This window comes from Pongo abelii, chromosome 9 (assembly GCF_028885655.2).
Source record: "Pongo abelii isolate AG06213 chromosome 9, NHGRI_mPonAbe1-v2.0_pri, whole genome shotgun sequence".
NCBI lineage: Eukaryota > Metazoa > Chordata > Mammalia > Primates > Hominidae > Pongo > Pongo abelii.
The window spans coordinates 3,231,519-3,249,332 of record NC_071994.2 but is presented as its reverse complement, the minus strand read 5'-3'; the positions used below and the strand labels follow the sequence as shown (position 1 = coordinate 3,249,332).

The 17,814-nt window shown below is 51.7% G+C and overlaps 1 protein-coding gene across 1 annotated transcript; it reads left to right on the top strand.

The window, feature by feature from the left end:
* Positions 1-9,018: 9,018 nt before the first annotated feature.
* Positions 9,019-16,717, top strand: MRGPRE (MAS related GPR family member E). Its single transcript, XM_063728284.1, has 2 exons — positions 9,019-9,307; positions 12,661-16,717. Exon 2 carries the CDS (start codon positions 12,722-12,724, stop codon positions 13,658-13,660), a length of 939 nt encoding a protein of 312 aa, XP_063584354.1. The 5' UTR covers positions 9,019-9,307; positions 12,661-12,721; the 3' UTR covers positions 13,661-16,717.
* The last annotated feature ends 1,097 nt before the right edge of the window (positions 16,718-17,814 follow it).

The window sequence follows — 17,814 nt, the reverse complement described above, 5'->3', positions numbered from 1 at the left end:
GTAAATGGAAAATTTTGAGAGCATGCCAGGTTTTCTAGTACTCCCACTGGTTACATATTATGGTCTGTTTTGCACATTTTAAACTGATGGACAAGTACATCAAGGAAAAATTCAGACCCCAAAGGTTGAGCTGCAACTAAGAGTTCCTAAGGTCTCTATTTCTCTGTTTTATTTTCTGCCTGCTTTAAATCTACTGTTACTTTTCTACTAAGATAAAAACCACTGTTTGGATCCAATCATGTTTGTTTTTTGTTTTTGTTTTTGTTTGGTAAACTGATAAGTTTGTATTGATATCTCTTGGTTAGAGTTCTGAAGTAAAAGTTAAAGGATCTTTGTATGAGTGTGTATGTGTGTGTTTATATGTATGTACATGTATTTTGTTATGTGTTGTGGCCATAAGGTAACAAATTGGCTTAAAGTTAAGGAGTACTCGTAAATTAAGTAAATAAACACAAATGCTTTTCAAGTTCACATGACTTAAGTAAAATATTTAATAAATAAGCTGACTTTGACATTATTGGTAAAATAAAATTAGAAATGTCTTCAGAATTACTGATATACATTATCATTTAGATTTATTGGTCTAGTAGTCCTATATTTGTTTCTGCTAGGTATTATAAGGTGTCAAGATTGGGCATGAAGGTTATAAAACTATAAACCCTGCCCCAAACTTAATTATCTTTGTGTAATTATCTTTGTAGGTGGGTGGATGGCTTAAATCCAGGAGTTTTAGACCAGCCTGGCCAACATGGTAGAACCCCTCTCTACTAAAAAATAATAATAATAATAATACAAAAAAAATTAGCCAGGCATGGTGGTGGGCACCTGTAATCCCAGCTACTTGGGAGGCTGAGTGAGGCATGAAAATCACTTTAATCTGGGAGGTGGAGGTTGCAGTGAGCCGAGATTGTGCCACTGCACTACAGCCTGGGTGACAGAGTGAGATTCTGTCTCAAAAGAAAAAAGTTATAAATATAAAGAAGTATTTTTTGTTAAGAAAGATTTAAAGAAGAATAATTTTGTATGAGAAAAAATCTTGTATGGTAAATTTTTGTCCTGAAATAAAATGAGTGATTGCTTAAGAAAGAGTGATGTGTAGTACAAACCAGAAAGTTCAAGCATGTCATGAAGGGTTTGTATAAGCCATAATAAGGCTCATAAAAAAATGAATTTATTTTTTAAAATGTTCTGTTATTGAGTTGGCCATAATTAAAAGGAAATTATTATAGTCTTTCTAGAAATTGGACTTTGATATTAAAAATACACTAATAATAAAACTAAAGAATTGGTTAGAACAAGGTTTTCTTAAAACATTGATTTACTCCTAATGAGACTGCAAGTTTTTCATTTTTACATTCTATAAACTGTCTTTTTGAATTTCTTCAGATTGATGTCTCAGAAGTTCAACTTCCACTGTATCCCTGTATCCCGCTGCTTCAGCTCTTTCTCCCTTTGAGAATGCCTAGGTTGGTAACTCTCCTTCAACTTTTGTTGGCTCCTGTAACTTTTTTTTTAGTAGTAGTCTAAAGTAATTTAGATAAATTTAGAGAGAAATTTTGAAAATAGGTAAATAAAAAATCTTAAGGGGTGATTACAAAGGATCTGCCTCTGTTTATGTGCCTGGTGTGCCTATATGTGTATATGTGACATGTGAAAGTGATATTTCACTACCAACTTATACAAAAGAGCTCTAATCAGTTGGATTAAAGAAAAGTATTTATCAGACTAACAGAAACTAGCTCAGATGCCTTTTAGTTCACATAACTTTAGTAGTCTTTGGTAAGATTAATTTGATAAATTTAATCTCAAAATTCTCTCCAGTAGTCATATTACATTAAATTAAGTAATCTTAGGTTTTTCACTGGGAATTTGGGTTATCAAGAGGTATAACAGCAGAAGACTAAGATGTGTTTTTGGTGAGGTTTATATAAACATGAGGATAGAGTTTTTCCTAAAGAAAATGTAATTTTTCCTAGTTTAGAGGCTATTTAAGGGTTGCCTTAAATAAAGTGATGCATGGCAGGTGAGCCCCAGTTCTGGGGCTTTCTAGGGTGAAGCATTCTTGGCTTCACCCTAGAAAGAATTCAAGGACGAGCTGGTGGTGTTAGACAGCAACTTTGATTGAAGCAGCAGTGCACAGCAGCAGAAAAGGTGCTGCTCCTTGCAGAGCAGGGACAACCCATAGGCTGTGTGCCCAGAGCAGAGCTCAGAGTTCTGAACTCACATTTATACCCACTTTTAATTACATGTGAGTTAAGCAGTAGTTATGTAGAAATTTCTAGGAAAAGGGTGGTAACTTCTGGGTCATCAGGTCATTGCCATGAAAAGGGGTGGTAACATCAGGTGTTGCCATTGCAATGGTAAACTGACATGGCACAGTGGCAGGCATGTCTTATGGAAACCAGCTTTTGCCTTGTCCCTGTTTTAGCTAGTCCTCAATTTGATCTGGTGCCCAAGCCCACCTCCAGAGTCAAGTCCCACATTCTGCCTAAAAAGGAGAAATTATATAGACAAAACTGAATGGATGAAAAGAAAAGGAAAGGATGGGGAATGAGAAACCTTTGACTCCTGGGTGGCCACATGGTTACCCATCTTAAGGAGCTACAGCTGGACTGCATTCGGTTACTAAAGGTGAAAGCCACCAGTGGAATTTAGAGATAGATCATATTCCAGGAAGTTGGTTCACTGGATGGATGCATAAGGAAATGCAAACTAATAAGGCAAAAGCAAAATATTCAATCCCATGGCTATTGTTATCTGTGATAAAATGACAGTGAATGAGTATTGGGTTTGGCCTTAAGGCTGGACCAAGCTCAGATGTGGGTTTGTCTCAGCTCAGGCCACTAGCCTCAAAGCTACCCACAAAAGGAAAAATTACAGACAGCAAAATGTGCTTCTGGAACCTGTGGTCACCTAGAAGAGAGTCAACATTGGAGAAGGGCAAAATCAAGTAACAAAACTAGATGGTATAATGTGAAGGAATTGTTCCATTTTGTAGATTGGTATCGTCAGCTTCCTAAGAAACCTTTACTAAAATGGACTGTAAGAGTAACTGCTTTAAGGATAGTACCCTTAATTTCAAATGCTACAGAATGAAAGAGCATGTTTGAGTTGATGTAGACCCACAGCTCACTATTAAATAATTGCTGATGAGTATATGTGATCCAAATGCACAGGGGGTTGTTCCTGAGAGAATGACCAGCCTAGTGGACCTGATAAACGCCACTGTAAGGGCTGTTTACCCAGAGAGGACTGCCCAACTTTCCCTATAAAATACCAAGTGGATCACCCCAGAGGAAGCAGTTGATATGCTTCATAAACAAGTCATGTGGGACTGACTTTGTGATGACCAGATATTCACCCACGAATGTGCCTATTACTCAGGTCACAGTAGATGCTGTGGTTAAGGGGACCCCTTCTCCATGGGCACCCCAGGTGACATTACTTCTGCAGAATCGAACAATGGCTTGAGAAGCCTTCTTAAATTTGCTATCCTTCATGGGCCTCACAGATGCTAATAAAAACATTAAGATAATTAACAAAAAAAAAATGGGAAATGCAAAAGGGAGTCAGGGGACTTATCCCAGAAGAGTGGAAATCTTCCAATGTTTATTAAAAAATGAAATAAACAAAATGAAAATTGATGGAGTTAAAACAAAGATCTTTACAACACTATCAAAGCTTGAGTGGACCAAAGGGAGCTCCTGCCACTCTCTCAACATTAAAGGGCCCCATACCAATTGTTCGGCATTTGCCCCAGATTATAGAGAAATTTAAGAAAAATCAAAAGGCAAAGGTGATAATGAGAAAGCTGACATTGCCTGGAGCAATGCTGACGAAAAATGAGATAAAGATTCACAAAAGGGCCTGAGTCCCTTGGCTCAATCCCCTGCTGGGAACCCAAATCTTTTTTCACCAGAAAAGGTAAAATAGTCTGTTGGTAGACAAGAAAAAATTCCTGGGACCAGAACATAAGAATGTGAGGGATGATAGAATTATGAATTTTGAGATGTTTAAACAGGTTTATGTAAAGTAGTTGTGACTCCTTTACCTAAATGTCTTATGAAAATGGGTATTGTTCTGTAAACAAAAAATAAAATTCTAGGCCAGCCACGATGGCTCATGTCTGTAATCCCAGCACTTTGGGAGGCCGAGGTGGGTATATTACTTGAGCTCAGGAGTTCGAGACCAGCCTGGGCAATATAGTGAAACTCCATCTCTACAAAAAATACAAAAATTACCCAGTTGTGATGGCACATGCCTGTAGTCCCAACTACTAAAGAGGCTGAGGTGGGAGGATCACTTGGGCCTGGGAGGTTGAGGCTGCAGTGAGCTAAGATCATGCCACTGCACTCCAGCCTGGGTGGCAGAGTGAGATCTTATCTCCAAAAGAAAAAAGAAAAAAAACCAGAGACCTTAACATTGAAAAAACAGACCCTTTAAGGCTGATAAGAAACACTTACAATCTATTCTCTCTGAAGCCTGCTACCTGGAGGCTTCAGCTGCATAATAAGAACCTTGGTCTTGGCCTGGCGAGATGGCTCACACCTGTAATCCCAGCACTTTGGGAGGCTGAGGCAGGCAGATCGCCTGAGGTCAGGAGTTCGAGACCAGCCTGACCAACATGGCGAAATCCCATCTCTACTAAAAATACAAAAAATTAGCTGGGTGTGGTGGCAGGCACCTGTAATCCCAGCTACTGGGGAGGCTGAGGCAGGAGAATCACTTGAACCTGGAAGGTGGAAGTTGCAGTGAGCCGAGATCACACCATTGTACTCTAGCCTGGGTGACAGAGTGAGACTCTGTCTCAAAAAAAAAAAAAAAAGAAAGAAAGAAAAAAAAGAACACTGGTCTCCACAACCCTTATCTTATCCCAGACAGTCCCTTCTATTGAATCCAGATCTTTAGATAAACTCTTTCAACCAATAGACAATATGACAATCTTTGCATCTGCCTATCACCTGTAAGTCCCCACTTTGAGTTGTGCCGCCTTTCCAGACCAAATGTATATCTTACATGTATCGATTGATGTCTTTGTCTCCCTAAAATGTATAAAACCAAGCTGTAGCCCAACCACCTTGGCCAAATGTCATCAAGACCTCCTGAGGCTGTCATGGGCATGTCCTTAACCTTGGCAAAATAAACTTCTAAATTGATTGAGATTTGTTCCAGATACTTTTTGATTTATATATCTGACTGGGGAATGTTTCTCCCACCTAGTACTATAAAACTGAAGGTATGTAAATCTGCCCTTGGAGAAATGTTAACTGGACATGCTAAATGGGAACTGGTAAGATTGCCTGAGCCCACAGAATATAAAGTAGAAGCCGGAGTGCGAGCCAGAACAAAACCTCCACTTCATAGTCTTCCGTGGAGTGTTCATTGGGGCTAATGGCAAAAGGCTGTGAGCACTTCCCGATGAACTGCTGGGACTTTGGACTCGAGAATTTCCACCTGAGGGGCATTTTCTGGCTTGCTATGGGATGTTAAGTGAAGCTAACCCCATGCTAATGGAATTAATGGTGCCCAAAAGAGTTCTATGGTAAAACAAAAATGGTTTATATAGGATCTGGCTGGCTGGGGAATGCAAGGAGGAGATATTCAGGAGCAGGGAGCCTGTTTTTCCCTAGAAATGACTCAATGTGAGGAGCTGCTGGGTTCTACAATGCCTGACAACTCTCATCTGACTGACAAGAGCTGCTTAGCATATGACAGCTCCAAGGCGAACACACCACATCTTGTTTGGAAGCTGCTGCTCTGGTTCAGGAAGACTCAAGGAAAGCTTTTTATTTTCTTTTTTTTTTTTTTTAATTTTTTATTTTTTTAATTTATTTTTATTTTTATTGTTTTTTGAGATGGAGTCTCACTCTGTCGCCCAGGCTGGAGTGCAGTGGCACAATCTCGGCTCACGGCAACCTCCGCCTCCCAGGTTCAAGCGATTCTTCTGCCTCAGCCTCCCGAGCAGCTGGGACTACAGGCACACACCACCATGCCCAGCTAATTTTTGCATTTTCAGTAGAGACGGAGTTTCACCATATTGGCCAGGCAGGTCTCGAACTCCTAACCTCGTGATCCACCCACCTCAGCCTCCCAAAGTGCTGGGATTACAGGCGTGAGCCACCACACCCGGCCAGAAAGCTTTTTCTTTTGAGTTATTTATAGTTTAGAGCAATCGGGTAAAGTAAGTTTTTGTGAGTAAATGTACCTTTCTCTCTATCTGAATTCTTCAAAATTCAGACACTATTAGTGAATATTCTGATTTTATGGCATTTAGTTGTTTATATAGGTTTAGTAAGAATGTTTTCTTTTGAAATGGGACACAATTGGAGACCCTGGTTATTTTACCAAGGCTTTGACTAGAATAATATATTTTTAGGTAAAGTTCCAGCAAAGTCAACTTGAAAGGGGCCGGTATGGCCAATTGGTTCTTGCTGCACTTTATAATCAGGGAAGTATAATAAGCCAAAACTTGTTTTGCACACAAATTGGTCTTACTATAATTTCTCTTTAGTAGAAAAGGAAGGCTAGAGAGAGGGAAATTTTTTCAAAGGAAAACTATAATACACCCGTTAACAGATTCCAGCCCTGACTTTTGTTTGTTAGTGTGGATTGAATCATGAATTATTTCTTGGCTATAATAATCCTCTAAAGATGAGCCAGGTTATCATTTTCTTCATGATACTTTTAGTCGGTGCCCTAATGGAATAGATTCCTTTTTCTCTTCTGACACACACACATTCTCTTTTGATTGTCAAATTATTAATGTTGTTTATCTCTCTTTGTTTTACTTCCGAGGAAACTAGAATATGGTATTCTGAAAAACAGAGATGCAACTCTCCCTCATTGGCATCTCACTGGGCCCGAGCTGTTTTTCACTGCAAATACCTGCTGCTAAAATTATACCAGCCCTCTTCCTCTAGGCCCACGACTGTCACAGATGAGGCAGGCATGTGAGATTGTAAGGGCCAATTTGGGGAGATAGAATTCGTTCAGATCCTCCAAATCAAGGATGGGCACAGAGATGCCTGAGTCAGTGGCAAAAAAAGGGACTTTGCCTCCTGAGTTATTATGTGGCCTGTTTTCATACATCTCAACCATAAAGAATTTACTGTTTTCCATAGAATTCAAAGAAAATTACTGAGAAGATATAAAGACACCTCATGACAAAGCCTCTTGGGTATAATACTCCCAGTTATGAGATTTATGCAGTTAGATATATCTGCATAAATTTATATATATACATATATATGTATTTGTGTGTGTGTGTGTGTGTGTGTACATATTTATACATACAAAAAAAGTTTGGTGGAAAAAAATGCAAATCACCAAATCACCTATATATTGGAAAGGTGGGACAATTGGAAAGAGTGGGAAAATTGGAAGGGTGGGACAATTGAAAGAGATGAACAATTAAAAGGGTGGGGCAATTGGAAGGGTGGGACATTTGAAAGGGTGGGACAACTGGAAGGGGAGAGACAATTGAAAGGGTGGGACAATTGGAAGGATGAGGCAATTAGAAGGTGGAACAACTGGAATGAGTGGAACAATTAGAAGGGTGGGGAAATCGGAAGAGTGAGACCATTGAAAGCGTGAGCCAAGTGGAAGAGTAAGACAATTTGGAAGCTGGGACAATTGGAAGAGTGAGACAATTGGAAGAGTGAGACAATTAAAAGGGTGGGAGAATTGGAAGGGTGGGACAATAGGAAGGAATGGAAAAATTGGAAGGGTGGGGCATTGGAAGGAACAGGGCAAGTAAAAGGGTGGGACAATTGGAAATGTGGGTCAATTGGAAGAGTGGGACAATTGGAAGGTTCGGGCATTTGGAAGAGTGAGACAATTTTAAGGTGTAAGACAAGTGGAAGGCATGGAACTTACGAAAGGGTGGGATGGACAATTGAAAGGAGTGGCACTACTGGAACTGTGGGACAACTGGAGGGAGTGTGGCACTTAGAAGGGTGAGATATTTGGAACGTGTGGGGCGATTGGGAGCACTTCCCCCACACCCCTGGGCCATCCGTGAGTGACCACCCACTGGCAGGGCCTCCCAGAGCAGTGGCAGAGCCCAGGCATGGTTTGCAGAGCCCCAGGCACCTGGCAGCTTGGATCCTGGTTTAAGAAAGGAGGATTTGAAGCTGAGACACAACTCAGCAAGTGGCACCGCTGCCTGTCAGGCACCAGCCTGGCACGGAGGTCAGACACCAGCCCGGCGCATACATCAGACACCAGCGTTGCACAGACACCAAACGACCTGCGTGCGGCCCCTCCGTTTTGGAGATGGAGGATGCTGGTGCCCTGGGGGATGCCTGCTGATATAGTGACAGGTCAAAGGCCACGTGTGGGAAACTTGCTCTCACTTGGTCTGCAAGAGGAGAGGTCAGGCAGACTGCACGGAGTGGGAAACGCTTCGGAGCAAATCCATGCTGTTCCTGCACTCTTCTGTACCTTGGAGATTTTTCTAAAGACAAAGATGAGAAAAGAGTTGCTAGGACCTGGACTCTGGGAGGAACAGAGGCCAAAAAAATGACTTTGTTTTCTTTCTCTTGGTATGTCAATTGCGATCTCCCTTAAGGCAGGGCACTGGAAGGAAAGGCACGGTCTGAAACGGGACCTTTTTCCCCTCTGAGAAGAGCAGAAATCACTGAGTTCACAAGGTCTCCCGGAGCCTGACGCTGCTGTATGTTTGATTCTCCTCGGCCGGGGACCTCGCGGCAGCTTCTTGACACCAGCCATCTACTGTGTGCCTGTGAAGGCGGCAGGAGGGACGGCCTCACGCACATCCCCGCTCCTCCCCGCGGTCCCACGCTGCCTGGACAGCTGGGGCCGGCAGCCTGTGCTCTGCGGAGAGAAAAACACATTTTTGCTGCAAGGACAAGGTCCGCCGGTAGCCCGGCTCTCAGCCGGCCCCTCCGAGGCATAGATGGAGAGAAGTGGTCCCTAAAGGGCCCTACAGGGCTTGGTGTCTCTGAGCCAGGAGTGCCAGTGAAGTCACAGCTTGGCTGGGCTCCACCCAGAGATCTCGTGGTTTCCTCTGCCTGCCAGGCCTGCCTGGAAGGCTGCAGAGAGGTTCAGGGTTTCTCTTGCTGTCCACACCTGGGCAAGAGCTGAGCGGAAGAGAAGGGGTCCCCAGACAGACGCCTTCCTGACCGGCCCCATTCCGGCTGGATGCCATGTGACTCGGAGGAGCTGGTGGACACTGAACAGGAGCCGCCCAGAGGCTCTGGGGACTGGAGCCCTCGGCCGCAGCCAGGACAGATCCAAGGCCCAAGGTCAGAGCAGGCAGGGCTCGGCCAGTCCTCTGCCCCAAACGGTGAGTAGCACAGGTGGCTGGATCAGGGTGGGTCTCTGGGGCCGGCCCAGGCGCTCGGCATTTTCTGGGCTCTTTTGCTGGCCAGATGGTGGCAGGGGCGGGGCGTGGGCAACAGCAGACGCTATCAACAGGGAGCTCTCCAGGCCGCAGCCTCCACCCTCTGATGGGCCGCGCCACCTAGTCCGCAGCCAGCCCTGGGCTGAGTTCAGAAGATGACGATCGCTTGGGTGATGGCTTCCCGACCCCCCACCCTCGGTGGCTCTGTCTCCTGTCTGCCCTGCTTCCTCCATGATCTAGAGTGTTCCATGCAGATGCAGTCTCTCAAGGGGAGTCATAGGGGCAGCCAGGGATAGGCCCTCTCCTCCCTGCCACACCTGGGTGCTCAGCCTCACGGCTTCTCAGTATTGACTGTCCGGGCGGGACACAGAGCCGCTCCTGGGCCACCCAGGTACGGGGAATGCTGTGCCTCCCTCCTGTTCTCTTCCATCGTCCTTCCCCGCCTCCTCCCCTCCTTCTCCTCCCCCTCCTCCTCCTCTCTCCTGTTCTCTTCCATCGTGTTCCCCCACCTCCTCCCCTCCTTCTCCCTCTCCTCCTCCTCCTGCTCACCAAGGATGCAACAAACTCCTCTACTCCCCACAGTCCTGTAACCCAATTGTGGCGACCCTTCCTACAGAGCTCTGCCTCCCTCCCGAGCCCCCAGTGGGGCACATGGCCCCACAGGGAGACCTCCTCCAGGGTCAGAGCAGAGAGGGGGCAGCAGCCGGGTCTGGCTGAGCTCCGTGGCTCTAACCCCACATCCCCCTGTTCTCCTCCCTGTTTCCTTCTCTGTCCCCTGTCACTTCACGCCTCTCCCCTCTCCCCGCACTCTCCCCTCTCCCCTCTCCCCGCCCTCTTCCCTCTCCCCGCACTCCTCTCCCCGCACTCCTCTCCCCGCACTCCTCTCCCCTCTCCCCGCACTCCTCTCCCCTCTCCCCGCACTCCTCTCCCCTCTCCCCGCCCTCTTCCCTCTCCCCGTACTCCTCTCCCCGCACTCCTCTCCCCTCTCCCCGCACTCCTCTCCCCTCTCCCCGCACTCTCCCCTCTCCCCGCCCTCTTCCCTCTCCCCGCACTCCTCTCCCCGCACTCCTCTCCCCTCTCCCCGCACTCCTCTCCCCTCTCCCCGCACTCCTCTCCCCTCTCCCCGCACTCTCCCCTCTCCCCGCACTCTCCCCTCTCCCCGCACTCTCCCCTCTCCCCGCACTCCTCTCCCCTCTCCCCGCCCTCTTCCCTCTCCCCGCACTCCTCTCCCCTCTCCCCGCACTCTCCCCTCTCCCCGCACTCCTCTCCCCTCTCCCCGCCCTCTTCCCTCTCCCCGCACTCCTCTCCCCTCTCCCCGCACTCCTCTCCCCTCTCCCCGCACTCCTCTCCCCTCTCCCCGCACTCTCCCCTCTCCCCGCACTCCTCTCCCCTCTCCCCGCACTCCTCTCCCCGCACTCCTCTCCCCGCACTCCTCTCCCCGCACTCCTCTCCCCTCTCTCCGCACTCTTCCCTCTCCCCGCACTCCTCTCCCCGCACTCCTCTCCCCTCTCCCCGCGCTCTCCCCTCTCCCCTCTCCCTCTATGTCTGTTGCTTCCCTGCCGTGCTCTCTCCCTGGGGCCCACCCGCGAGGCCAGTGTCCTCCTCAGCCATGCAGGAGGTGAGATAGGAGAGGGACCACGGCCCTTGGGCGGCCACAGGCTGGAGAAACCCCACCTGTTGCTTTGGGGCTGGAGCTTGCTGGCGGATCCTGGAGACAGCTCCTTCCATGGGTGGACGGGACTTGTGCCTGGAAGGCGGTCCACCATCAACAGACTTAAGATCTCCCAAAACTCATCTCTGCCTCCCTCTGGGCCTGAGGGTTGGTGACCCCCTCGAGCTATCCTGAGTGGGAGAGCATCTGTCCCCCTCCCCACATCTCCCCACCTGTCATGGCAGTGATGCCCCGTCTGCCCCACTCAGGATGTCCTCCTGATGATGCAGGCCCAGGTGGGGCTCCCTCCACCACCACCTCACCTCCCACCCATCACCTGCCTTCCCGGGGCCTTGGGTGCTAGGACGGAGCACAGGGACAGGAGGAAGAGCCCTATATCTCCAACCAGGCTTGACTCCGCCCACAGGAGATTCAGACTGGACCACAGGCAGGACTTAGCTTCCTGAGGTACTGGGACTGGGGCCTCCTCTCCACTGAGCCCCCCACCCCCATGCCTACCCCTGAGGTGGGGACAACCTCAGGCTGTCATTTCACCCCAGTCAAACAAAAGACCACAGAGCTGAGGGTGTAAGCAGAGGGAGATGACCAGCACCTCACGGGGCGGCTAGCACCTCTGTGCTTAGAGATAGCCCCGCCCCAGGCCACCTCTCCCCAGCATCCCAGCACCACAGCGTCCCCCTGCATGGCCTCGGGTGCTCCTATCACTGGAGGGAGACAGCAGGGGTTCTGAGCACAACCTTGAGGTGGAAAGAAGCCACTAAGACCAGCTATGGGGGTTTCTGCTTGTACCCCCACCCTCCTCACCCCAACTCCCAGCCCTCCCAGGACACAGAAGGACCAGCCACTACCAAGGAGGGAGGGGCACCTGGTGTCGGCCCCTGACCCCAGCCAGTCTCTGGGGAGAGGCAAGGCCCCGTCCCATCTCCCCCAACCCCAAGCACTCAGGGACACACTCAGGACTTTAAAATAAGTCATATTTTATTCTTTGGGAGGCCAAGGCAGGCGGATCACGAGGTCAGGAGTTTGAGACCAGCCTGGCCAATATGGTGAAACTCTGTCTCTACTAAAAATGCAATAAATTACCTGGGCGTGGGGATGCACACCTGTAATCCCAGCTCTTCGGGAGGCTGAGACAGGAGAATCACTTGAACCCGGGAGGCAGAGGTTGCAGTGAGCCGAGATGGTGCCATTGCACTCTAGCCTGGGCAACAGAGCCAGACTCCATCTCAAAAAAAAAAAAAAAAAAAAAAAAAAAAGGCCATTCTGAGGATCAAGGCACCACTAGCAATAGGGAGCCCCATGGGTCTCAGACCCTCTTCCCACATCTCCTGGTCCCTGCCCCCACCTGGCCTGCAGGAACCAGCCCCACGGAAGGCCCTTGAGACCAGGTAACCACAGAGAAGGGAGGAATGGGGACACCTTCCTCCTGAGTGTCTTAGGGAAGAGAAGCTTAGGTCAGGTGGCTGAGGGTGGAAATGGGAGAGGGGTCTCCTCCTGGAGGGTCTCACCATTCCCTTGGTCCCTTGGTCACCCACCCAACTCTTAGCTATCTCATCTCCCCTGATGTGGGGAAGAGCAGGGGGCATGGATTCCTGAGCCCCAGACTCAATTGTTGTGGTTGCAGGGGCATCAGGAGAGAGAGTGAGCAGAACACACTCCCGCAGCACCCCCTGGCCCCCCGCCCCATGATGGAGCCCAGAGAAGCTGGACGGCATGTGGGGGCCGCCGACGGCGCCCAGGAGGATGTGGCCTTCAACCTCATCATCCTGTCCCTCACCGAGGGGCTCGGCCTCGGTGGGCTGCTAGGGAACGGGGCGGTCCTCTGGCTGCTCAGCTCCAATGTCTACAGAAACCCCTTCGCCATCTACCTCCTGGACGTGGCCTGCGCGGACCTCATCTTCCTCGGCTGCCACATGGTGGCCATCATCCCCGACTTGCTGCAAGGCCGGCTGGACTTCCCGGGCTTCGTGCAGACCAGCCTGGCAACGCTGCGCTTCTTCTGCTACATCGTGGGCCTGAGTCTCCTGGCGGCCGTCAGCGTGGAGCAGTGCCTGGCCGCCCTCTTCCCGGCCTGGTACTCATGCCGCCGCCCACGCCACCTGACCACCTGTGTGTGCGCCCTCACCTGGGCCCTCTGCCTGCTGCTGCACCTGCTGCTCAGCGGCGCCTGCACCCAGTTCTTCGGGGAGCCCAGCCGCCACCTGTGCCGGACGCTGTGGCTGGTGGCAGCGGTGCTGCTGGCTATGCTGTGTTGCACCATGTGTGGGGCCAGCCTTATGCTGCTGCTGCGGGTGGAGCGAGGCCCCCAGCGGCCCCCACCCCGGGGCTTCCCCGGGCTCATCCTCCTCACCGTCCTCCTCTTCCTCTTCTGCGGCCTACCCTTCGGCATCTACCGGTTGTCCCGGAACCTGCTCTGGCACATCCCCCACTACTTCTACCACTTCAGCTTCCTCATGGCCGCCGTGCACTGCGCGGCCAAGCCCGTCGTCTACTTCTGCCTGGGCAGTGCCCAGGGCCGCAGGCTGCCCCTCCGGCTGGTCCTCCAGCGAGCACTGGGAGACGAGGCTGAGCTGGGGGCCGTCAGGGAGACCTCCCGCCGGGGCCTGGTGGACATAGCAGCCTGAGCCCTGGGGGCCCCGACCCCAGCTGCAGCCCCCGTGAGGCAAGAGGGTGACTTGGGGAAGGTGGTGGGGTCAGAGGCTGGGGCCAGCCGGACCTGGGGGAGGCCTTGGTGGGTGACCCAGTCATGTGCTGCCAAAGCTGTGACCCTCGGTCCGGAGCATGAGGCTCCCCTGGGAGGCAGCTGGAAAGGCAAGGTCTCTACATGCCCAGGCAGGTAGGCCGGGTCCCTGGGGAGTAGAAGGCCAAGGAATGTGCATTTTTGGGAAACCTCCCCAATGGTTCATGCACTGGCACTCGAGAGCTGCTGCTGCTACACATTCCCTGCTCAGCTGCAGTGAGGAGACCCCGGGAAGGAAGGAAGCAAGGCCAGACACCAGGTGAGGGGCAGGTCCAGGCCCTCCCGCAGCCCACCTCCCCTCCCACTCCAGCTTCCTCAATGCTGCAGGTGCACCCACAGAGAACACAACCATCCCCTCAGCTCACCACGTGCCCTCTGTGGAAGCTAAATTGACCCTAAAATGGAAGACTGCCCAAAACTTGACCCCCTCCCCCGACGAACTATATCCAAAGCAGCCAGCAGGCTTTTTGTCCTGGGTCTGTTATGTTGTCATGGGTTTTAAGCAGGAAATGCAGTGATACCGCAAAGCCACTCATTCTATCAGCATAAGGGTGTGCATTGATCAAAAACTGTACCCCCAACCCCAGCACAGATGCTGTGAGGAAAAGCAGGGGCTGAGGCTTCCAGAAGGCTGTGGGGCTGTCCTTGATCATCAGCCCGTTGCTCAAGGCCATGCAACTCAGACCTGGACGATGCAACCCTCACTCGGAGCTTCAGAAAAGCCAGCCCCATGGGTGTCCCTGGATATTAGGAGGATGCACCCTGGGTGGGTGGAGAGGCTTCTTACAGCCCCACCCAGCAGCCTGCAGCCCTGTCTCCCCACAGGACCCAGGTCTTCAGCAACCAGAAAGCTTCACACCGGCCCCATCCAAGGCAGTTCACCCGCCTCTGTCCTGAGCAGGTCCCGCTCCAGAGGATCCCTCTGAGGAAGGAACCCAGGCTTCACCCCTCAACAGGTTTCCGAGCTTCCGCTGAGTGCCGGGCCTGGCTGCCATCCAGGAGCATGTGCCAGGGGTGCTAGAGCAGGGGCTTTGGAGCCCACAGCCTGGGCTGAGCCCCGCTAGCCACCCCACTGTGCCACCAAGGCCATCTCTGAACATTCCTATGCCTCTGCTTGCTGGTCTGTAAAATATGAGAACCCAGCGCTTTGAGGCCTGTCCATCCTCTTGTGAGCCCAAGAGAAATGTTTGTCGATTCTACTGCCACCAATGCCGCACATCCAAGTCCACAGTGCAATTCTTAGCCACAGACCAAGGCATCTGAGAGTGTTTTCTTTGATTTCTGACTCCGGCCTACATGCCTGGTGATGGAGGGACATTCCCTCTGGGCCGTGACTGAGCCTGTCCCTCTTGAGTCTGGGAGTGAGTCGCAGACCCCTGGTCAGCACCCTGGAATCCGGCTACACCGGGCCCCTCCCAGCCCACACAGTGCGTTCACCTCAGGCTCCCACACGTGCCCAGCAGGCCTGGGTCCAGGTATCCCTTGAGACTGGGAGCCCAAGGGGCTGGACCCACCTCTCCTAGAGGACCTCCAGCCCCTACTTGGGGACTTACCTCCTCCCAAATTATCTCTGGCCCAGGATCTGGACAGGGCCCTCTCTCCCCACCTCCAGGACGTGATTAGCAACTTCAGTTCCTCAGCTGGAGAAATGAGAACAGAAAGGGAAGTGGCCTGTCCACAAATTCCACTTTCAGCCCCAGGACATAAACTTCCCCCAGAACAAGGAAGAACCAGGAGGAAAAGCACAGATTCATCTCACGGACATGACCTCACCGTGGACGTGATCCCAGGGAATCCTTGTAATAATGTAGGAAAATGCTCCCACTCTACAGATGAGACCACCAAGGCTCAGAGGGGCTATGTGGCCGCTCAGGACCACAAGAAAGCTGCAGAGCCAGAAGGTGACTCCCAGCACCACCCTCCCACCCCACACGCTCCGCCTCACTGGACCAGGGCTGGCTCAGGTGTCCTCAGTCCCACACTGGCTCCCCCATCCCTGGTTCCATCCGCACCCAGACCCCTTTGCTGCATAAGGGTCCAGAGAGGTCAGGGACCCTTAGAATGCTCACTTCTTCCCAGACAGCCTGCCCTCAGTGTCCGGGGGATTGGAGTGGCTCTAGATTCCTCCTTATTAGCCCCTTCCCGAGGAGTCCGGGAAATGTGGCCTCATCTGAGGTCTCCATGGAAACTGGGCCCAGCCCGTCCCCACTCTAGTAGCTGCTGTGGCAGCAGGTATATGGCCTGATGGCCCAGGATGCTGGTGGGGTGTCCCCTTGGCCCCAGATCTGCCAGCTTAGCCTCCAGTTCTGTGGTCCTTGAGCCCTCAGGACATTAGGACCATGTGGGCTGGCCTCCAAACTGGAGGCTGAGCTTCCGTCCAGGCTCCCACCTACCCCTGCCCAGCCTGCGCCTCCTCTGACCTCCCCTGCTGCACCTCCTCTTCTGCCCCCAGAGCCACAAGGCCCCACCAGGGACCCCTGACTGCCCTCTACCCCTAGACCCCACCCTGCAGGACCCTAGGGCCTCGCTGCTCAAAGGCCACATCCAACTGGATCGCAGGCAAAGTTCCTCAGCCAGTGCCCAGCCCATCCCGTCCACCCGCAACCCCGGGCCCCTGCGGGGCTGCCACGGCCAGCATAGGGTTCCCAAGAACAGGTGGCTACTGCTGGGGGCAGCCAACATTCCAGGGAGCCTGTGTAACCCGCTCCGTCCTCAGGGCCCAGGGAGGCTGTGGGTGAGGACTGTGTGGGTGAGGACTGTGTGTGTGAGGACAGGAGCGGAGACAGGCCTGCGGCCAGCTTCCCCGTCCCCTCCCCAGCGCCCGGGTGCGAGTCTGTAAATCAGCCTGCGCTGGGTGGCATCTTCACGGGGTGAGGCAGGCTCACTCCTCAGCTAGCTCATTAGCTCACACGCTGGAAAAATAAAACCAAACATCACACCTAAAACATGACCATGGCTTTAGTTTTGTTGTTCTCGTGAAATTGCACAATTCTCCCACAGCCCTGACGCTTTTCCTCTGAAACACACCCCACCCACCTGCCCACCCTGACAGTGCCCGCACGATGCCCAGCTGGAGAGAGGCTGCTCTTGGCAGCTCCCAAGGCCATGGGGTTTCCTGTCCATTCTGCCTCCTGCTTCCCCACCACCCCCATGTGTGGCCACTGAAGCGTGTCAGACCTGGTTATTCTAATGAAGGGGTGATTTTCTTTTAAGCTATTGGATCTCACTAGCAGCAGAGCCAGCACGTTCCGAGTCATTACTCTGCCTTGGGTGCTGGGTCACACATGTAACATGCATGATGTCACATGAACTTCCCAAGTAACCCACGGAAAACTGAGGCTTCGAGAGACTGAGAGGGCCTGGCAGGAGCCACCGCCGGACACAGCAGAGCCCAGTGCTGGCCGCCACCGAGGGGCTCTGGTTTCTAAGCTGGGTGCTCCCAGCCCGGAACTGTCTGTCCCCTGGTGGAAGGAGGGAGCAGCAGCCCTGTGGGAGCCCCTAGCTCCGGGCCACACAAGACTCCAACCTGGGAAGAAGGAGGGAGGGAGGCAGAAGGAGGGTGGCCTCAGGTCCGGTCCACCAGCCTCCACAGCTCCCGGTACTCCCTGTTCCACCCGGGTCTTCTTTTCTGTGTTCTGAAGCTTTGGCATCTGGGGCCTTGAAAACCACAAGGGACGGCCCTTCCCAGGGTCAGTCAATTGCTAGAGAGTGACAACGCCTTCATGAGCTCACCTTTCAAATGCAGACCCACGCCCAGCCCCTCCTCTATCCAGCTCCCACATTCTCAGCCACTATCCCTGCCCTCATCACCCCAGGGCCAGATTCCAGACCACCAGGGACAGGCTCTAGGACCCAGAGCTCTGAAATTTTTCCAGCTGCCAACCCTAAACCCACTTACATTGGCTGCCTCACCCACTCCTTCCTACAGAAACCATGAGGAAGCTCCCATCTACATTTCCCCTCCCCTCTCCCTCTGCCTCCTGACCAACCCAGTACTGCCCCATGTGGCCCCTGTGGGGTCGCCCTCCCCTCCTCCTG

Bases quoted from the DNA above. Each gene is read 5' to 3' on its own strand.
- MRGPRE (XM_063728284.1), top strand. From the start codon at position 12,722: ATGATGGAGCCCAGAGAAGCTGGACGGCATGTGGGGGCCGCCGACGGC.